General features: G+C 35.8%; 1 protein-coding gene and 1 pseudogene across 1 annotated transcript; one reads left to right on the top strand and one right to left on the bottom strand.

The window, feature by feature from the left end:
- Nucleotides 1-4,430: 4,430 nt before the first annotated feature.
- On the bottom strand, nt 4,431-10,242 carry LOC139784867 (uncharacterized; annotated as a pseudogene).
- Nucleotides 10,243-10,290: 48 nt separating this feature from the next.
- Nucleotides 10,291-14,792, top strand: LOC139784866 (nose resistant to fluoxetine protein 6-like). The gene is made up of 14 exons (XM_071724042.1): nt 10,291-10,294; nt 10,982-11,226; nt 11,300-11,490; nt 11,618-11,717; nt 12,006-12,252; nt 12,347-12,572; nt 12,764-12,929; nt 13,013-13,098; nt 13,173-13,271; nt 13,340-13,466; nt 13,634-13,808; nt 13,941-14,083; nt 14,169-14,403; nt 14,750-14,792. Exons 1-13 carry the CDS (start codon nt 10,291-10,293, stop codon nt 14,331-14,333), a joined length of 1,974 nt encoding a protein of 657 aa, XP_071580143.1. The 3' UTR covers nt 14,334-14,403; nt 14,750-14,792.
- Nucleotides 14,793-16,109: the final 1,317 nt, after the last annotated feature.

Below are 16,109 nucleotides of genomic sequence, written 5' to 3'. Positions count from 1 at the left end.
TTGTCCCGCGGTCGCTATGTAAACATATGTCAACACACGCATATGCATGAAGCGCGTATCGTACGTGTGACTTGAAGCACGGAGCTGAGCGAGCAGGGAGAGGAAAAGTAGTACACGGAACATATTCAGTACATATTCAGTACTTGATATACATATATGTGTGTGTGTATATATATATATATATATGTACACACACACACACACACACACACACACACACACACACACACACACACACGCACACACACACACACACACACACACACACACACATACTTCCGGACATTTTCTACTAATATGATTTCTCGACATTTTGGAACATTCTAAACCTATTTCCATAAAAATCTCGAAAAAAATTTTTTTCACTATCACAAAACTTCCTCTATGAGGAAGCAAAAAGTAATTAATTCCTCGCAACTCTGGTACACGCGTAGGCGGGAGAAACGCAGTAGCCCCTTTGCAAGCAGGGGTGATGGATGGAGGGTGGACCTTGCTTCTTGTAGAAAATTAAAAACCCGTTTTTTCTTCTTGCGTCGCTTTGTGTGGAAAGTCGCATCGTGTGAAAATACTTAATATCTGTAACAGAAATAATTTGTTAAAGCAGAGAATAGTATATTGAAAAGTATACATACAATTTTATATTTAAAAAAGTATAAATACAAAGTATTCTCTGCTTTAACAATGGCAAAAGCATAAATTGTTGTTTTTCATTATTGTACGGTTACACATAGGTTTGTAACTTTACACACGAAGTGAGGTTCATCTCACCCCACCCCATCCTTGCTTATAGGACGAAACGAGGTTTATCATTATACAGTTCGGGTTTTTAACTTTCCACGCGAACCGAGGTCCACTCTCACTCACCTCTGCCTGCGGGGGAGGGGCGGTAGCCTACATGTCTATACACACATATATCAGAAAATTACTTCTTTTAGCATTAAAATTGTAAAACTTTAATTTGCTACATTTTGTAAATCAATGTCGTCCCCCACTTTTTGTGCGTAGAATTACTCAGAAAAACCTCCTCTACAACATATTTAAGTGGCGATAAAATTGGCGAGTACTGATCTTTTATGCATATTTACCATTGGTGCAGATATTTACCACGATAACGAGAAGGAAGCAAAAGTGCATAACAATGGAACTTAAATATATTTTCTGCATCTGTACCAGTTTAGCGTTATTCGCACATGAATTGAATAGTACTCATATTCAGACATTGCCTGCTTATGCCATTGCTTGCAAGGCAGATGTTCTGAACTCAACTACATGCGGAAAGGAACTGAAAGACTTCCGAGACGCTGTCAATCAACGAATACTGTGGAGCTTGAAAGGTACGTAAAATTATAACTGAATTGCTATTAACTCCATTTACTCCAATTTAAAATCTAGAAAGCTAGTAAAAAACAACTACTCATCTTTAGCTTGTATTGCATATTTTAATTGATCAATTTTACAATTCTTGAATTCTATTTAAATTAAATATATTGACTAGCTAATATCTTTTAATCTTTTAATCTTAAATTAATAATAGTATTTACGAAAATATTAGTGTAATAAATTAAGAGATTGCATTTGTGTTTATCATATTGCATGTTTATAATTTACGATGTATCATTTAAACCGAATATATGTTCTATATATGTGTATATATATATGTGTCGTAGGTAAATAGTTATTTTAGGAAAATAGCTTTTGACCAGACAAATGCTATCCGCTTAGTCAAATTGGCTTTTGCCCATCTATTTTTGTGTTCAAATGCTACTTTCCTAGGCAAACGCTATTTAACTGAGCCGCTGTTAGGCAAATGATATTTAGCGAAGCTGCATTGATGCATTTTAAATAAGTAGGGGAGACCGGGGCTAGACCGTTAGTTTTTTTTCGGTGCCGATTTTTAACAACAAAATAAATAATTGTAGTTAAATGTGGTATACCACTGTAAAGAGTGAACCTTTAGCTACAAAATTTATACAGGAAATTTTTATCTACGTCGCTTTGTTTAACCGGTATAGAGCAAAAACGACAACGGTGCAAAAATTGAAATCTCAAAAATGCCGGGGTTTAACCGTTACACTGCATTTTCAATACATATACGTACATCTAATCCTGAAAAATGATAGGATACATCTTAATAATTGTTTTTTAAGAGAAAAATATAAAAATTTATTTAAAATTTTTATGCGAAACGTTATTAAAAAATAGTTACGAGGGTTCCTCTTTCCGCAGAAGTCACTCGCCCGACTTGTTTCACTCCTCGACGTCCGATGACTCTATTCGGTGTCTGAATGGTTGTAATTCCCGTCTCATCCATATTCCATATGCAGTGAGCCCGAAAATGCCTTGGAAATGCACCCGGACTGCTTACTAACGGATTAACCCCAAACACAAGTTTCAGGTTTGATCGCCCACAAAATATTAGACATCAACGATAATGAAAAAACTACACTGGATTCGTGTTCAGCATGCATTACTCTTTATAATCACGTACCTCGAGATTTGGAGAGCAAATATTATAGCAGATATTACAAAATTTCCACGCGCAGAAAATGTAACTTTCACCTTCCGAAAACACGTTTGCCCTCGTAAAAATTATAACACGGCAGGTAACCTGCCGAAACTCCGTTGGTCACATGGGTACCATAAGCAGCGTTTACAATGTTAATAGCGAGTTCGCACAATATACAGATTCCGAGATATTTGATTTGGCGGATTTACCCCGTTAGCGGTCTAGCCCCGGTCTCCCCTACACATATCAGCAAATTACTACCCTTAGTATTGTCACAAACTCATATTATATTTCTCAATTACATTTGTTAATAATTTTTTAATAAATAACAAGCGACGGCTGAAACCATATTTACGCTAAAACATAAAATTGTATATATATCTACTTTTCAATACACCAACTAGTTAGTTGGTTAGCATAGTAGCCCAAGTGGGGTTTCACAATCGACGCAGCGTCAAATCGATGTTGACTTTGGGAGTTCAGGCTACATGGTCCAATATGGACTTTGCATATGGACCTTTGATCGCGTATAAAGCTAAATCTAATCAAATCTTAAAGTACTATATATGAAATAGGGGTAGAAAAGAATGAAGATTATAATAGAAAAAAAATAGCGCGATTACTCAAAATTTGCGCAAGTTATAGCTACCAGACATTTCTCAAAAATTCAAAATTTTATAAAAAATAAACCCCTTCACCGATTCTCGCCTAATTAAATATCAACTTTAATTAATAATACTCTGCATTTAAAAACAAATTGAGTCCGATATCTAAACACACACACATTTTGTAAAAATGTAACTTTAGAACATTCTGAACACATTGGCACAGAAAACTAAAATAAAATTTGTTTACGAAAACAGCTTCCTGTAATAAGGAAGCAATAATGCGTGATTAATTAATTATAAGTAATAGTATATTGTGTTACAAGTGCGGAAAGTTGGCTGTTAGTCACGAGCGCGGGTAGGCGCACTCGCTTTCGGCTCGTGCGCCTACCCGCGCTCGTGACCAACAGCCAACTTCCGTACGTGTAACACATACTATTTTGTATTACAAGTGCATGTAGGGATGGGGGTTAAGGGAGTGGAAATGTGCGTATATTAGACGAGTGCGTTTACCCGCACGAGCAGTCGGGAGTTTTTTCCCCCAACGAGGGGGGGCGAAGCCCCCCCGAGTTGGGAGAAATGACATACGGGGGGGTCCGTTGGGGCCAAGCCCCCCGACCAGGGGGGGTTCGGGGGGGGCAAAGCCCCCCCGAGTTGGGCGCAGGCGGGGAGGGGGGCGTGGGGGGAAGGGGCGGAGCCCCTCCCCCCCGCATACTTTAACCGACATTTATTACAGGAGCAAATAGCACGTATCGCGTAGGCTCGTAGCGAGCGCGAGCGCGAGCGCACAGTCACGTTTATCCACTACCTGTCGAAATCGACTTCGTCGGCCAGGTCGGCCTTGTCGTCGTCGTTGTCGTCGTCGTTGTCGTCGCGTCGACAACGGCGGCGGCAGCGGCGATGGCCACGGGCTGACGGGCCTCACGGGCCTGATGCCCTGATGCCCGAGCGAGAAAAACGAATAGCGGCGCGAGTTTGCACGCGGTTGTCCGCGATACGAGACTCGCGCTTCAGACTCGGCACTCGGCGACTCCGCGACTCGGCCGCGCTGACGAAAGAGAACACGAAAGGGACGACGCGCCCGTACTCGTACCGTTTGGGAAGGTTATGCGTACAAGTATGTACAGTACCCTGGCGAAAATAAGAAGCTTTATAAAGCGTTGTACTCGTCGCCTCATTTCAACTCGAAAAATGCTTTTAAAAAATTTATTCATATTATTTATAACATTTATTCAAACATACAGACAGTGCATCTTTTGACTATTTTCCACACCACCTCTGAAACGTGGTCCCCGTGCGTCCACACCGTGGTCCATACCACCGTGCGACTGAGACGTCGCAGTGCGACGTTGCCGTGTTTTTAGGGTCGAACGCCAAGATCTGTGAGAGTGCTGCAGTTTTTATTTCTTTTCTCAGAAACTAGTCAGTGAATCATCGTGAAATTTATTGAGAATCTGTGCCAATGTATCCTCTATACATAGTAATTTTTTCAAGAATTGTTCTCTATTTTTTCTTTATATTCTGAATGCATATATTTGATAATCTGTCAATCTCCATAAGAACTCATACGTAATTTAAAAGTTAATAACTTTTAAACGGGTCAGACAATCGATCGCAAAAACACAGGTTTTTGGGATATATAAGTGCACAATCTCTATAAATTTCACCTTCATCCCTCTATTTTGAGTTAAGCGATATACATCCTTAATAATCAGTTTTACTTTACCTCGGATCTTGTAGTCTATATTATTCAATCGTCCTAAAACTATTGGCACGTATTGTATAACATTAAATCATTAAAGGTATGTGGTTTGTATACAAGATTCCATTTTCTTTCTATATGGCTTATTGCGGTACTTAATAAACATTTTCATTAACGAAATGTAGGGCATCTCGAACATCAAAGATAATACATAGGAACAAAGGTAAGTGATTATAATGTATCCCAAAGTCATAATAATCTGGAACCATAAGTTAAAAAAATTAATGCATTTTTCACGATATTCCTCTATTAATGCTGAAATTTCAAATATATGTATACTTACAAAGGACAGTAATTCAAAATGAATCGACGTTTCACCATATAAATGAATCGCTTGTATGATGATCGGATTTAAAAGATAAGCGCAGTATGTGAGCCTGCTAAGAGGAATCCCGCCCTTGAATGAGAGTAACTGATTAACGATGCCTATAACAAAGCAAGCATACAATGATAAAAATGATGTTTTTAAACTATGACAATATTTAAAATATATCACTAATATATTAAAAATATACCGATTTTTATAAGATGTATTTATGTATTAATGAATAAACGAACCTCCGTGTTTAGTGGAACATGCTATTACAACACATGCAATACATGTGCCCCAAAGTGTTCTGTTCAGTGCTACATAAATAGAAGTAGCTAGAACGGATCTGTATCGATAGTAAGACAAAAATAGTACGAATACTTTGCAAAGAATAGCCAGGCACCAACACAAAATTATATGTTTCTGAAATGTATGTCAAATTAATATAATACATTTTCATTTATGCGATACTATATAATTAATTTATATGAAACTAGTTAGTTTCTATAGAATAAGTTTATATATTCCATAAATATTTTAATGACTATTTATTTTCAATATGTTATATAAAACAAAAAAATATACTTTACCTTTTTCAAAACAAAATTATTCTTTAAATGTAAAATGCAACCCGTAATTATCCCAATAATAAATGGATTCATTCTCATCCATGTGGGATATAAAAGATATCTGCAAGATTGTTCTGTTCATCAAATCTGTAACAATAAGAAGAGCATCCTCTTAACTTGATTTCTCAATAAGTAAAATACTTTAGTAACTTACGTCGCGATATATTCGTAAACGTGTGAAATATAACCGTTAAGAATAACCGAGCCTATAATTAAAAGTGCACTCAATATCGTAACAGCGGCATAGAAGTATCTGAAATTTATAATATATTTATTCAAGTATACTCGAAGAAGACATTAACTATAATAGTTGGTTAATTAACATACCTTATAGTCGAGAAAATGAAAAACAACGCCATAGCGATTACATAGAATTGCATATCATTGGATAGATACCAACTCCAACTCATGCACTGTAATGCAATAAAAATTTTAGAAAAGTTTTATGCGTCTCCAAGTATAATTCAAATTGATCTTAATCAAACGTGTTCGTACCATTTCATCCATTCCAAAGAAATTATGTATGTACAAAAGATTTCTCCACCAATATTTCGCACAAGTTTCGTGCGACCTTTCGTACATGTAAGATTGCGATGTTTTATTAACCAAGCCGAGCTTAAATCCGCTATTCCTATCACCGTCACGTAAGTCGGTGTCAGCCTTAAAAAGAAAAATTTTATTACAGACGCGTGTGAAAAAAAGAGAGTTAGTATTTAGCTTACATTGAAATCAATATTCAAATTTCTTTGTAACATATTCTCTTATTTTAATTATTACTACAATAATTTTATTATATTGTTTGTATTGTTTTTTGTGTTCTTCAAACATATCATCATATAATAAAAACTTACCGAATATATCTTTTTATTACGTGAACAAAGAATTCAATTAATTTTTCTCCGCAACCAATCGGCTTTGGTACTTCGTTCCTTTTAACTTGTAAATACATATAATTCAATGTCATTAAACATGCGCTTGAAAAAAAAAATATATCAACTGCTATGAATCCCATGTCAACTGCTATGAATCCCATGTATTTATAACTGTCAATGAACTTCCACAGCCATACTTTATTGTCTGTCAATACAAAGCAATTTTCGTTATGCGTAAAGAGTAAAAAAAACAAAAGAGCTAAAAATGTCTATTCTAGAGATTTATTATAAATTACTTACCGAGAGAATTAAATGTATAATATACACTATGGAACATGATTATCGAACACATGCTTAGCAATTTTAAGCCGTGAATAACGGGTATTGTGCTGGCGTCTAACTTTGTGCTAATATTTTTCCGGTATTTGTGTAAGCGGAAAAACATATTATATTTCTCCAATTTTACTTTTCCGATATAAAGACCAATTTACTTTATTTCTATTTCCTCGGAGTTATTTTCAATACCTGAATCATAATTTGACGTCTTTAGTAGTAATACAAAAATCAAAAATGCTTTAATTAAGTAAGATTAATATTAAACAAGGAAATCTATACACGCGAATAAGCCATATGTACACAAGATGTAGCTACAAAATATATTTTATAATTAATTATTAATTACTTAAAGTAATAACTGATTGCAAATTATTAATAATTTTAACACTGAAGATGAAAACTTGATTTGTAGAAAATTGTAGCATATAAAAACAGTAAAAAGTCTGTTGTAATAGAAATTATTTCTATAAGTTTTAGATATGACACTTACCGTTACCAGTTTTATTCGTCTCATTTTTCTTTACATATTTTTGATACACAAATATATCATATATCGTTCCGATTGCTGTCATGAGAAAAGAAAGCCCTAAACCAACACTGCAATAGAATATTTCTTGATTAATTCTTCATATTCTTTCAAGGATTAAGATTAAAATTACTTATAATATTATTAAGCTTTTCTGTTATATAATATATTCTTGTTGTGCATTTCTGGAGACGTACCAGATGAAACATAACACGCTATTAGGTAGCCTTTTGTTATCGTCATTTAGATCTTTAACTTCGATTAGCTCAAAGTCCGCGGAGTAGAGATCATCGACGATAACTCTGTCACGAATATTTGTTTCAGAATAAAGCTGAGATTATTTATTGTGCATGATGCTGGTAAACAGAGTCCGAGCGTAATCACATTCTAAGATAAAACTTTCTGTATATATTTAAATATCAACACATCCTTTATCACATAAAGATTTTACAAACTTACCCTCGTCAAACATATTTACGTGATATTGAATAGTACTGTTGTGTCTCAAATAAGCTACAAAATAGTTTAATTGATAAGGCGGAAATTCTTTCAAATCGCGATATAGCGTGTTATTTAATATTCTCCGCTGTGAGGTCTGTAGAGGAGCCGTATTCGTTGTATCTAAACATTGGGTACGACTGCCCAGCCAATAATTATTTCCATAAAGAAAACCTGAATTAAAGATTCCACCACTGGAATCTAATACTAAAAATAAAATTACAATGTTACTACTTATGCAAAAACAATAAATAACTAATTTTTGTATTACACGTGTATGGAAAGTAGCACTTTCCGTGTGTGTTTTCTGTGCGGAAAGTAACGATTTGCCAACATCTACCTACAAAATATTCCACACGTCATATCCAAAGTCATAGTCAACGGAAAACCGTGCGCTAAGACTCATAGCGCACGGGTTCAAGCCATACCTAACGGGTTATCAACGCCATCTCGCAGCGCACACAGAAAACAACTACCGAAAATACCGCCACTTCGCCTCTTCCCAACACACACCTAACCTAACAGCTACTCATATGTCACTCTACTGTACATACTTGTACGCATAACCTTCCCAAACGTACGAGTACGGGCGCGTCCTCCTTTCGTGTTCTCTTTCGTCAGCGCGGCCGAGTCGCGGAGTCGCCGAGTGCCGAGTCTGAAGCGCGAGTCTCGTATCGCGGACAACCGCGTGCAAACTCGCGCCGCTATTCGTTTTTCCTCGCTCGGGCATCAGGGCATCAGGCCCGTGAGGCCCCGTCAGCCCGTGGCCATCGCCGCTGCCGCCGCCGTTGTCGACGCGACGACGACGACGACGACAACGACGACGACAAGCCGACCTGGCCGACAAAGTCGATTTCGACAGGTAGTGGATAAACGTGACTGTGCGCTCGCGCTCGCGCTCGCTACGAGCCTACGCGATACGTGCTATTTGCTCCTGTAATAAATGTCGGTTAAAGTATGCGGGGGGAGGGGCGGAGCCCCTTAGGACACCTGCGTTATTCTTTGACAGATGTACCGCCCCAGTAAAACTCCCCGCCTGGCAGTGTCCTCGAATCGGATCACGCGGGAGTATTAACGGCGATCGGCCGCGAGGCCTCACGCCACTCTGACACGCTTGGCTCTAGAACACCGTGACCGCCGGGGCACGAAGCCCTCGGGGCACGCGCTCCGCCTAACCGAGTAAGTAAGGAAACGATGAAAGTAGTGGTATTTCACCGGCGATGTTGCCATCTCCCACTTATGCTACACCTCTCATGTCTCCTTACAGTGCCAGACTAGAGTAAAGCTCAACAGGGTCTTCTTTCCCCGCTAATTTTTCCAAGCCCGTTCCCTTGGCAGTGGTTTCGCTAGATAGTAGATAGGGACAGTGGGAATCTCGTTAATCCATTCATGCGCGTCACTAATTAGATGACGAGGCATTTGGCTACTGTAAAGAGAGTCATAGCTACGACCGCACCGGGGGGTCTGGGGGTGGCGGTTAGCCCCCCCAGAATCCTCCCCGCGGTCGGAGTGCGATCGACGTTATCAGTACTTCCCTGCGCAGCAGTAACGGAACCCGCCACCGTGGATTTGCCCATTACAGAGATACATACCCGAAGATTACATACTCCCGGTATAGGCGACACCTCTGGCCACTGGCAGACACGGTTTCCCGTAACGCCCTTATGACTCACTATTGTACCTGCGCTGTTCCCCAGGTAGCAGGGTTTAGTTCCGCAGCAAACGTGATCTACTCGGATTAGATCAGCTCAAACTGACAAGACCGGGGTACCATAGTACCCCTTTTACAGGTAATGCGCAACATGAGCTTCATAGCGCGAACCCACAGGCCTTCCATGCCGCTCACTCGGCTATGCGAACCACCACCCCTACGAGTCCGACACCATCTGGTAGGGCACCGGTAGCCTCCCGGTGGGGCTCTCTACCCGTAGTACTCGTGTCGAGTGTACCTCACTCACGTTCGACGAGTCACCGTCGCCGGTGCCGTGTTCACCAGCTACCACGTAACGCACAGGTTCGCTGTTCACGCGTCGCTCATCGGTTGCCCGGGGATCCGGGATTCGGCAGCAGACGAAACGTCTTAGGGATATACGGCACGTGGTGGGCCATATACCCCGCTCGTATTGGGCACAGCTCACGTACGAGCACGCCGCGCTCGCCTCGCGAGGCGCTACCCTGTTCAGTACGGCCGGCGGCATCCGTTACCCAGCGCTTGTCCTGGGATTGGGCAGCCGCACGGCCGTTTTATGGGTAAGCGGCACAGGGTGCACCGTTTACCCGCAATGTGCACCGTTTACCCGCGCTTGCTTGAAATTCTTCACGTTGACATTCAGAGCACTGGGCAGAAATCACGCCCCCCTCACCGCCTGCGCCCAACTCGGGGGAACTTCGCGCCCCCTCGTTGGGGGAAAAAACTCCCGACTGCTCGTGCGGGTAAACGTGGGGGGCTTTGCCTGACTTCGCATATGGACTTCGCATATGGACCTTTGATCGCGTATAAAGCTAAATCTAATCAAATCTTAAAGTACTATATATGAAATAGGAGTAGAAAAGAATGAAGAATATAATAGAATTAAAAATAGCGCGATATCTCAAAATTTGCGCAAGTTATAGCTACCAGACATTTCTCAAAAAATTCAAAATTTTATAAAAAATGAACCCCTTCACCGATTCTCACCAAATTAAATATCAACTTTTATTTAATAATACTCTGCATTTAAAAACAAATTGAGTCCGATATCTAAACACACACACATTTTGTAAAAATGTAATTTTAGAACATTCTGAACACATTGGCACAGAAAACTAAATAAAATTTGTTTACGAAAACAGCTTCCTGTAATGAGGAAGCAACAATGCGTGATTAATTAATTATAAGTAAAAATTAGTTATTTATTGTTTTTGCATAAGTAGTAACATTGTAATTTTTATTTTTAGTATTAGATTCCAGTGGTGGAATCTTTAATTCAGGTTTTCTTTATGGAAATAATTATTGGCTGGGCAGTCGTACCCAATGTTTAGATACAACGAATACGGCTCCTCTACAGACCTCACAGCGGAGAATATTAAATAACACGCTATATCGCGATTTGAAAGAATTTCCGCCTTATCAATTAAACTATTTTGTAGCTTATTTGAGACACAACAGTACTATTCAATATCACGTAAATATGTTTGACGAGGTAAGTTTGTAAAATCTTTATGTGATAAAGGATGTGTTTGATATTTAAATATATACAGAAAGTTTTATCTTAGAATGTGATTACGCTCGGACTCTGTTTACCAGCATCATGCACAATAAATAATCTCAGCTTTATTCTGAAACAAATATTTCGTGACAGAGTTATCGTCGATGATCTCTACTCCGCGGACTTTGAGCTAATCGAAGTTAAAGATCTAAATGACGATAACAAAAGGCTACCTAATAGCGTGTTATGTTTCATCTGGTACGTCTCCAGAAATGCACAACAATAATATATTATATAACAGAAAAGCTTAATAATATTATAAGTAATTTTAATCTTAATCCTTTGAAAGAATATGAAGAATTAATCAAGAAATATTCTATTGCAGTGTTGGTTTAGGGCTTTCTTTTCTCATGACAGCAATCGGAACGATATATGATATATTTGTGTATCAAAAATATGTAAAGAAAAATGAGACGAATAAACTGGTAACGGTAAGTGTCATATCTAAAACTTATAGAAATAATTTCTATTACAACAGACTTTTTACTGTTTTTATATGCTACAATTTTCTACAAATCAAGTTTTCATCTTCAGTGTTAAAATTATTAATAATTTGCAATCAGTTATTACTTTAAGTAATTAATAATTAATTATAAAATATATTTTGTAGCTACATCTTGTGTACATATGGCTTATTCGCGTGTATAGATTTCCTTTGTTTAATATTAATCTTACTTAATTAAAGCATTTTGATTTTTGTATTACTACTAAAGACGTCAAATTATGATTCAGGTATTGAAAATAACTCCGAGGAAATAGAAATAAAAGTAAATTGGTCTTTATATCGGAAAAGTAAAATTGGAGAAATATTAATATGTTTTTCCGCTTACACAAATACCGGAAAAATATTTAGCACAAAGTTAGACGCCAGCACAATACCCGTTATTCACGGCTTAAAATTGCTAAGCATGTGTTCGATAATCATGTTCCATAGTGTATATTATACATTTAATTCTCTCGGTAAGTAATTTATAATAAATCTCTAGAATAGACATTTTTAGCTCTTTTGTTTTTTTACTCTTTACGCATAACGAAAATTGCTTTGTATTGACAGACAATAAAGTATGGCTGTGGAAGTTCATTGACAGTTATAAATACATGGGATTCATAGCAGTTGACATGGGATTCATAGCAGTTGATATATTTTTTTTTTCAAGCGCATGTTTAATGACATTGAATTATATGTATTTACAAGTTAAAAGGAACGAAGTACCAAAGCCGATTGGTTGCGGAGAAAAATTAATTGAATTCTTTGTTCACGTAATAAAAAGATATATTCGGTAAGTTTTTATTATATGATGATATGTTTGAAGAACACAAAAAACAATACAAACAATATAATAAAATTATTGTAGTAATAATTAAAATAAGAGAATATGTTACAAAGAAATTTGAATATTGATTTCAATGTAAGCTAAATACTAACTCTCTTTTTTTCACACGCGTCTGTAATAAAATTTTTCTTTTTAAGGCTGACACCGACTTACGTGACGGTGATAGGAATAGCGGATTTAAGCTCGGCTTGGTTTAATAAAACATCGCAATCTTACATGTACGAAAGGTCGCACGAAACTTGTGCGAAATATTGGTGGAGAAATCTTTTGTACATACATAATTTCTTTGGAATGGATGAAATGGTACGAACACGTTTGATTAAGATCAATTTGAAATTATACTTGGAGACGCATAAAACTTTTCTAAAATTTTTATTGCATTACAGTGCATGAGTTGGAGTTGGTATCTATCCAATGATATGCAATTCTATGTAATCGCTATGGCGTTGTTTTTCATTTTCTCGACTATAAGGTATGTTAATTAACCAACTATTATAGTTAATGTCTTCTTCGAGTATACTTGAATAAATATATTATAAATTTCAGATACTTCTATGCCGCTGTTACGATATTGAGTGCACTTTTAATTATAGGCTCGGTTATTCTTAACGGTTATATTTCACACGTTTACGAATATATCGCGACGTAAGTTACTAAAGTATTTTACTTATTGAGAAATCAAGTTAAGAGGATGCTCTTTCTTATTGTTACAGATTTGATGAACAGAACAATCTTGCAGATATCTTTTATATCCCACCATGGATGAGAATGAATCCATTTATTATTGGGATAATTACGGGTTGCATTTTACATTTAAAGAATAATTTTGTTTTGAAAAAGGTAAAGTATATTTTTTTGTTTTATATAACATATTGAAAATAAATAGTCATTAAAATATTTATGGAATATATAAACTTATTCTATAGAAACTAACTAGTTTCATATAAATTAATTATATAGTATCGCATAAATGAAAATGTATTATATTAATTTGACATACATTTCAGAAACATATAATTTTGTGTTGGTGCCTGGCTATTCTTTGCAAAGTATTCGTACTATTTTTGTCTTACTATCGATACAGATCCGTTCTAGCTACTTCTATTTATGTAGCACTGAACAGAACACTTTGGGGCACATGTATTGCATGTGTTGTAATAGCATGTTCCACTAAACACGGAGGTTCGTTTATTCATTAATACATAAATACATCTTATAAAAATCGGTATATTTTTAATATATTAGTGATATATTTTAAATATTGTCATAGTTTAAAAACATCATTTTTATCATTGTATGCTTGCTTTGTTATAGGCATCGTTAATCAGTTACTCTCATTCAAGGGCGGGATTCCTCTTAGCAGGCTCACATACTGCGCTTATCTTTTAAATCCGATCATCATACAAGCGATTCATTTATATGGTGAAACGTCGATTCATTTTGAATTACTGTCCTTTGTAAGTATACATATATTTGAAATTTCAGCATTAATAGAGGAATATCGTGAAAAATGCATTAATTTTTTTTAACTTATGGTTCCAGATTATTATGACTTTGGGATACATTATAATCACTTACCTTTGTTCCTATGTATTATCTTTGATGTTCGAGATGCCCTACATTTCGTTAATGAAAATGTTTATTAAGTACCGCAATAAGCCATATAGAAAGAAAATGGAATCTTGTATACAAACCACATACCTTTAATGATTTAATGTTATACAATACGTGCCAATAGTTTTAGGACGATTGAATAATATAGACTACAAGATCCGAGGTAAAGTAAAACTGATTATTAAGGATGTATATCGCTTAAGTCAAAATAGAGGGATAAAGGTGAAATTTATAGAGATTGCGCACTTATATATCCCAAAAACCTGTGTTTTTGCGATCGATTGTCTGACCCGTTTAAAAGTTATTAACTTTTAAATTTCGTATGAGTTCTTATGGAGATTGACAGATTATCAAATATATGCATTCAGAATATAAAGAAAAAATAGAGAACTATTCTTGAAAAAATTACTATGTATAGAGGATACATTGGCACAGATTCTCAATAAATTTCACGATGATTCACTGACTAGTTTCTGAGAAAAGAAATAAAAACTGCAGCACTCTCACAGATCTTGGCGTTCGACCCTAAAAACACGGCAACGTCGCACTGCGACGCACAGTGGGAAATTTCGGTGACTTTTTGGACAAAAATCTTGTTAGAGCTCAATTCTTTATGAAACTGAATGAATTTTTTTTTAAATACTCGTAAAGACTTATACTTTAGACAGGAACTGCAATAATTTAGTTATCGTTAAACCTACATTTAAAAAAATTATTAAATGCGAGTAAAAGTAAAACTCATGTATGTGTATGTGAAGTTGGCATATCAATTGTCAGCATATAAAAAAAAAGTGGAGTTCTCTTTGCATACAACCGAGTTCTATAGTTTCTGATAAATTTTAACAGTAGATCTGGTCATTTAACATTAATAAACGGAAGTTGAGAAATGATATGCTAACTTCCCACGAAGTCAGCATATCATATAATTTTTTCGAAAATTACTCCAATGAATTTTATAGTTTTTGACGAGTTCTATAGTTCTATAACATAGTTCTGACCATTAACTATCTCTAAATAATTATTAACAATTATTATCAGCATATCACTCGTACTACAGTGATATGCTATGCTTCTGCGATAAGTTCTCGGCTCGTTCGAGGTTTTAAACAATAGTTCTAAACCCCCTGACGATAGTTCCGTACAGTTATTACCACTCTCTACCTTTAAATAATTATTAACAATTATTATCAGGATATCACTCGTTATTTTTCTCTTACCAAGAAAGCTGGATCATAGTCGATCATAGTTATTATACATTATTATTTTATTATTTCAATTATTTTATTTTGCACGGAACGAAATATTTCATACAAAAATTAATATAAATTATATATATACGATATATATATATATATATATATATAAATAATCTGAAATAAATGTTATTAGGCACAAGATCCGCTGATAACCGTTTCCATCGTTATTTATAACGATAAAAACGATTATCAGCGGATCTTATGTCTAACAACATTTATTTCAGAATATTAATATTTCATCATTAACATTAATAATTAATTCAATATACTGATGCTAATAAGCATCTTTATGTAAATAATGCTACTGAATCTCATATAAATCTACAAGAAATTTATTACTGAAAAGTATTCATTAAATATTATGATAATTTGCCTTATATAAATTATTCATTAGCATCATATTTAAAATGTATATTTTATACTAATAAACCTCTTGTTTATGAGATTAAGATTAAGATTTTTAAGATGCAGCAGCATCATTTATATAAAGAATTATATAATGCTCATTAGTATTAATATATTAAAATGATTATCAATTTAATGATAAATTATTTATTAATTAAACAAAATGAATATTGTAAGATTTGTTAATGGTGATTTCTGCCATTATTTA

This window comes from Temnothorax nylanderi, unplaced genomic scaffold (assembly GCF_030848795.1).
Source record: "Temnothorax nylanderi isolate EJ_2023f unplaced genomic scaffold, tnyl_v1.0 TNYL_tig0693_pilon, whole genome shotgun sequence".
Taxonomy (NCBI): Eukaryota; Metazoa; Arthropoda; class Insecta; order Hymenoptera; family Formicidae; genus Temnothorax; species Temnothorax nylanderi.
This window is presented reverse-complemented; position numbering and strand designations above follow the sequence as displayed.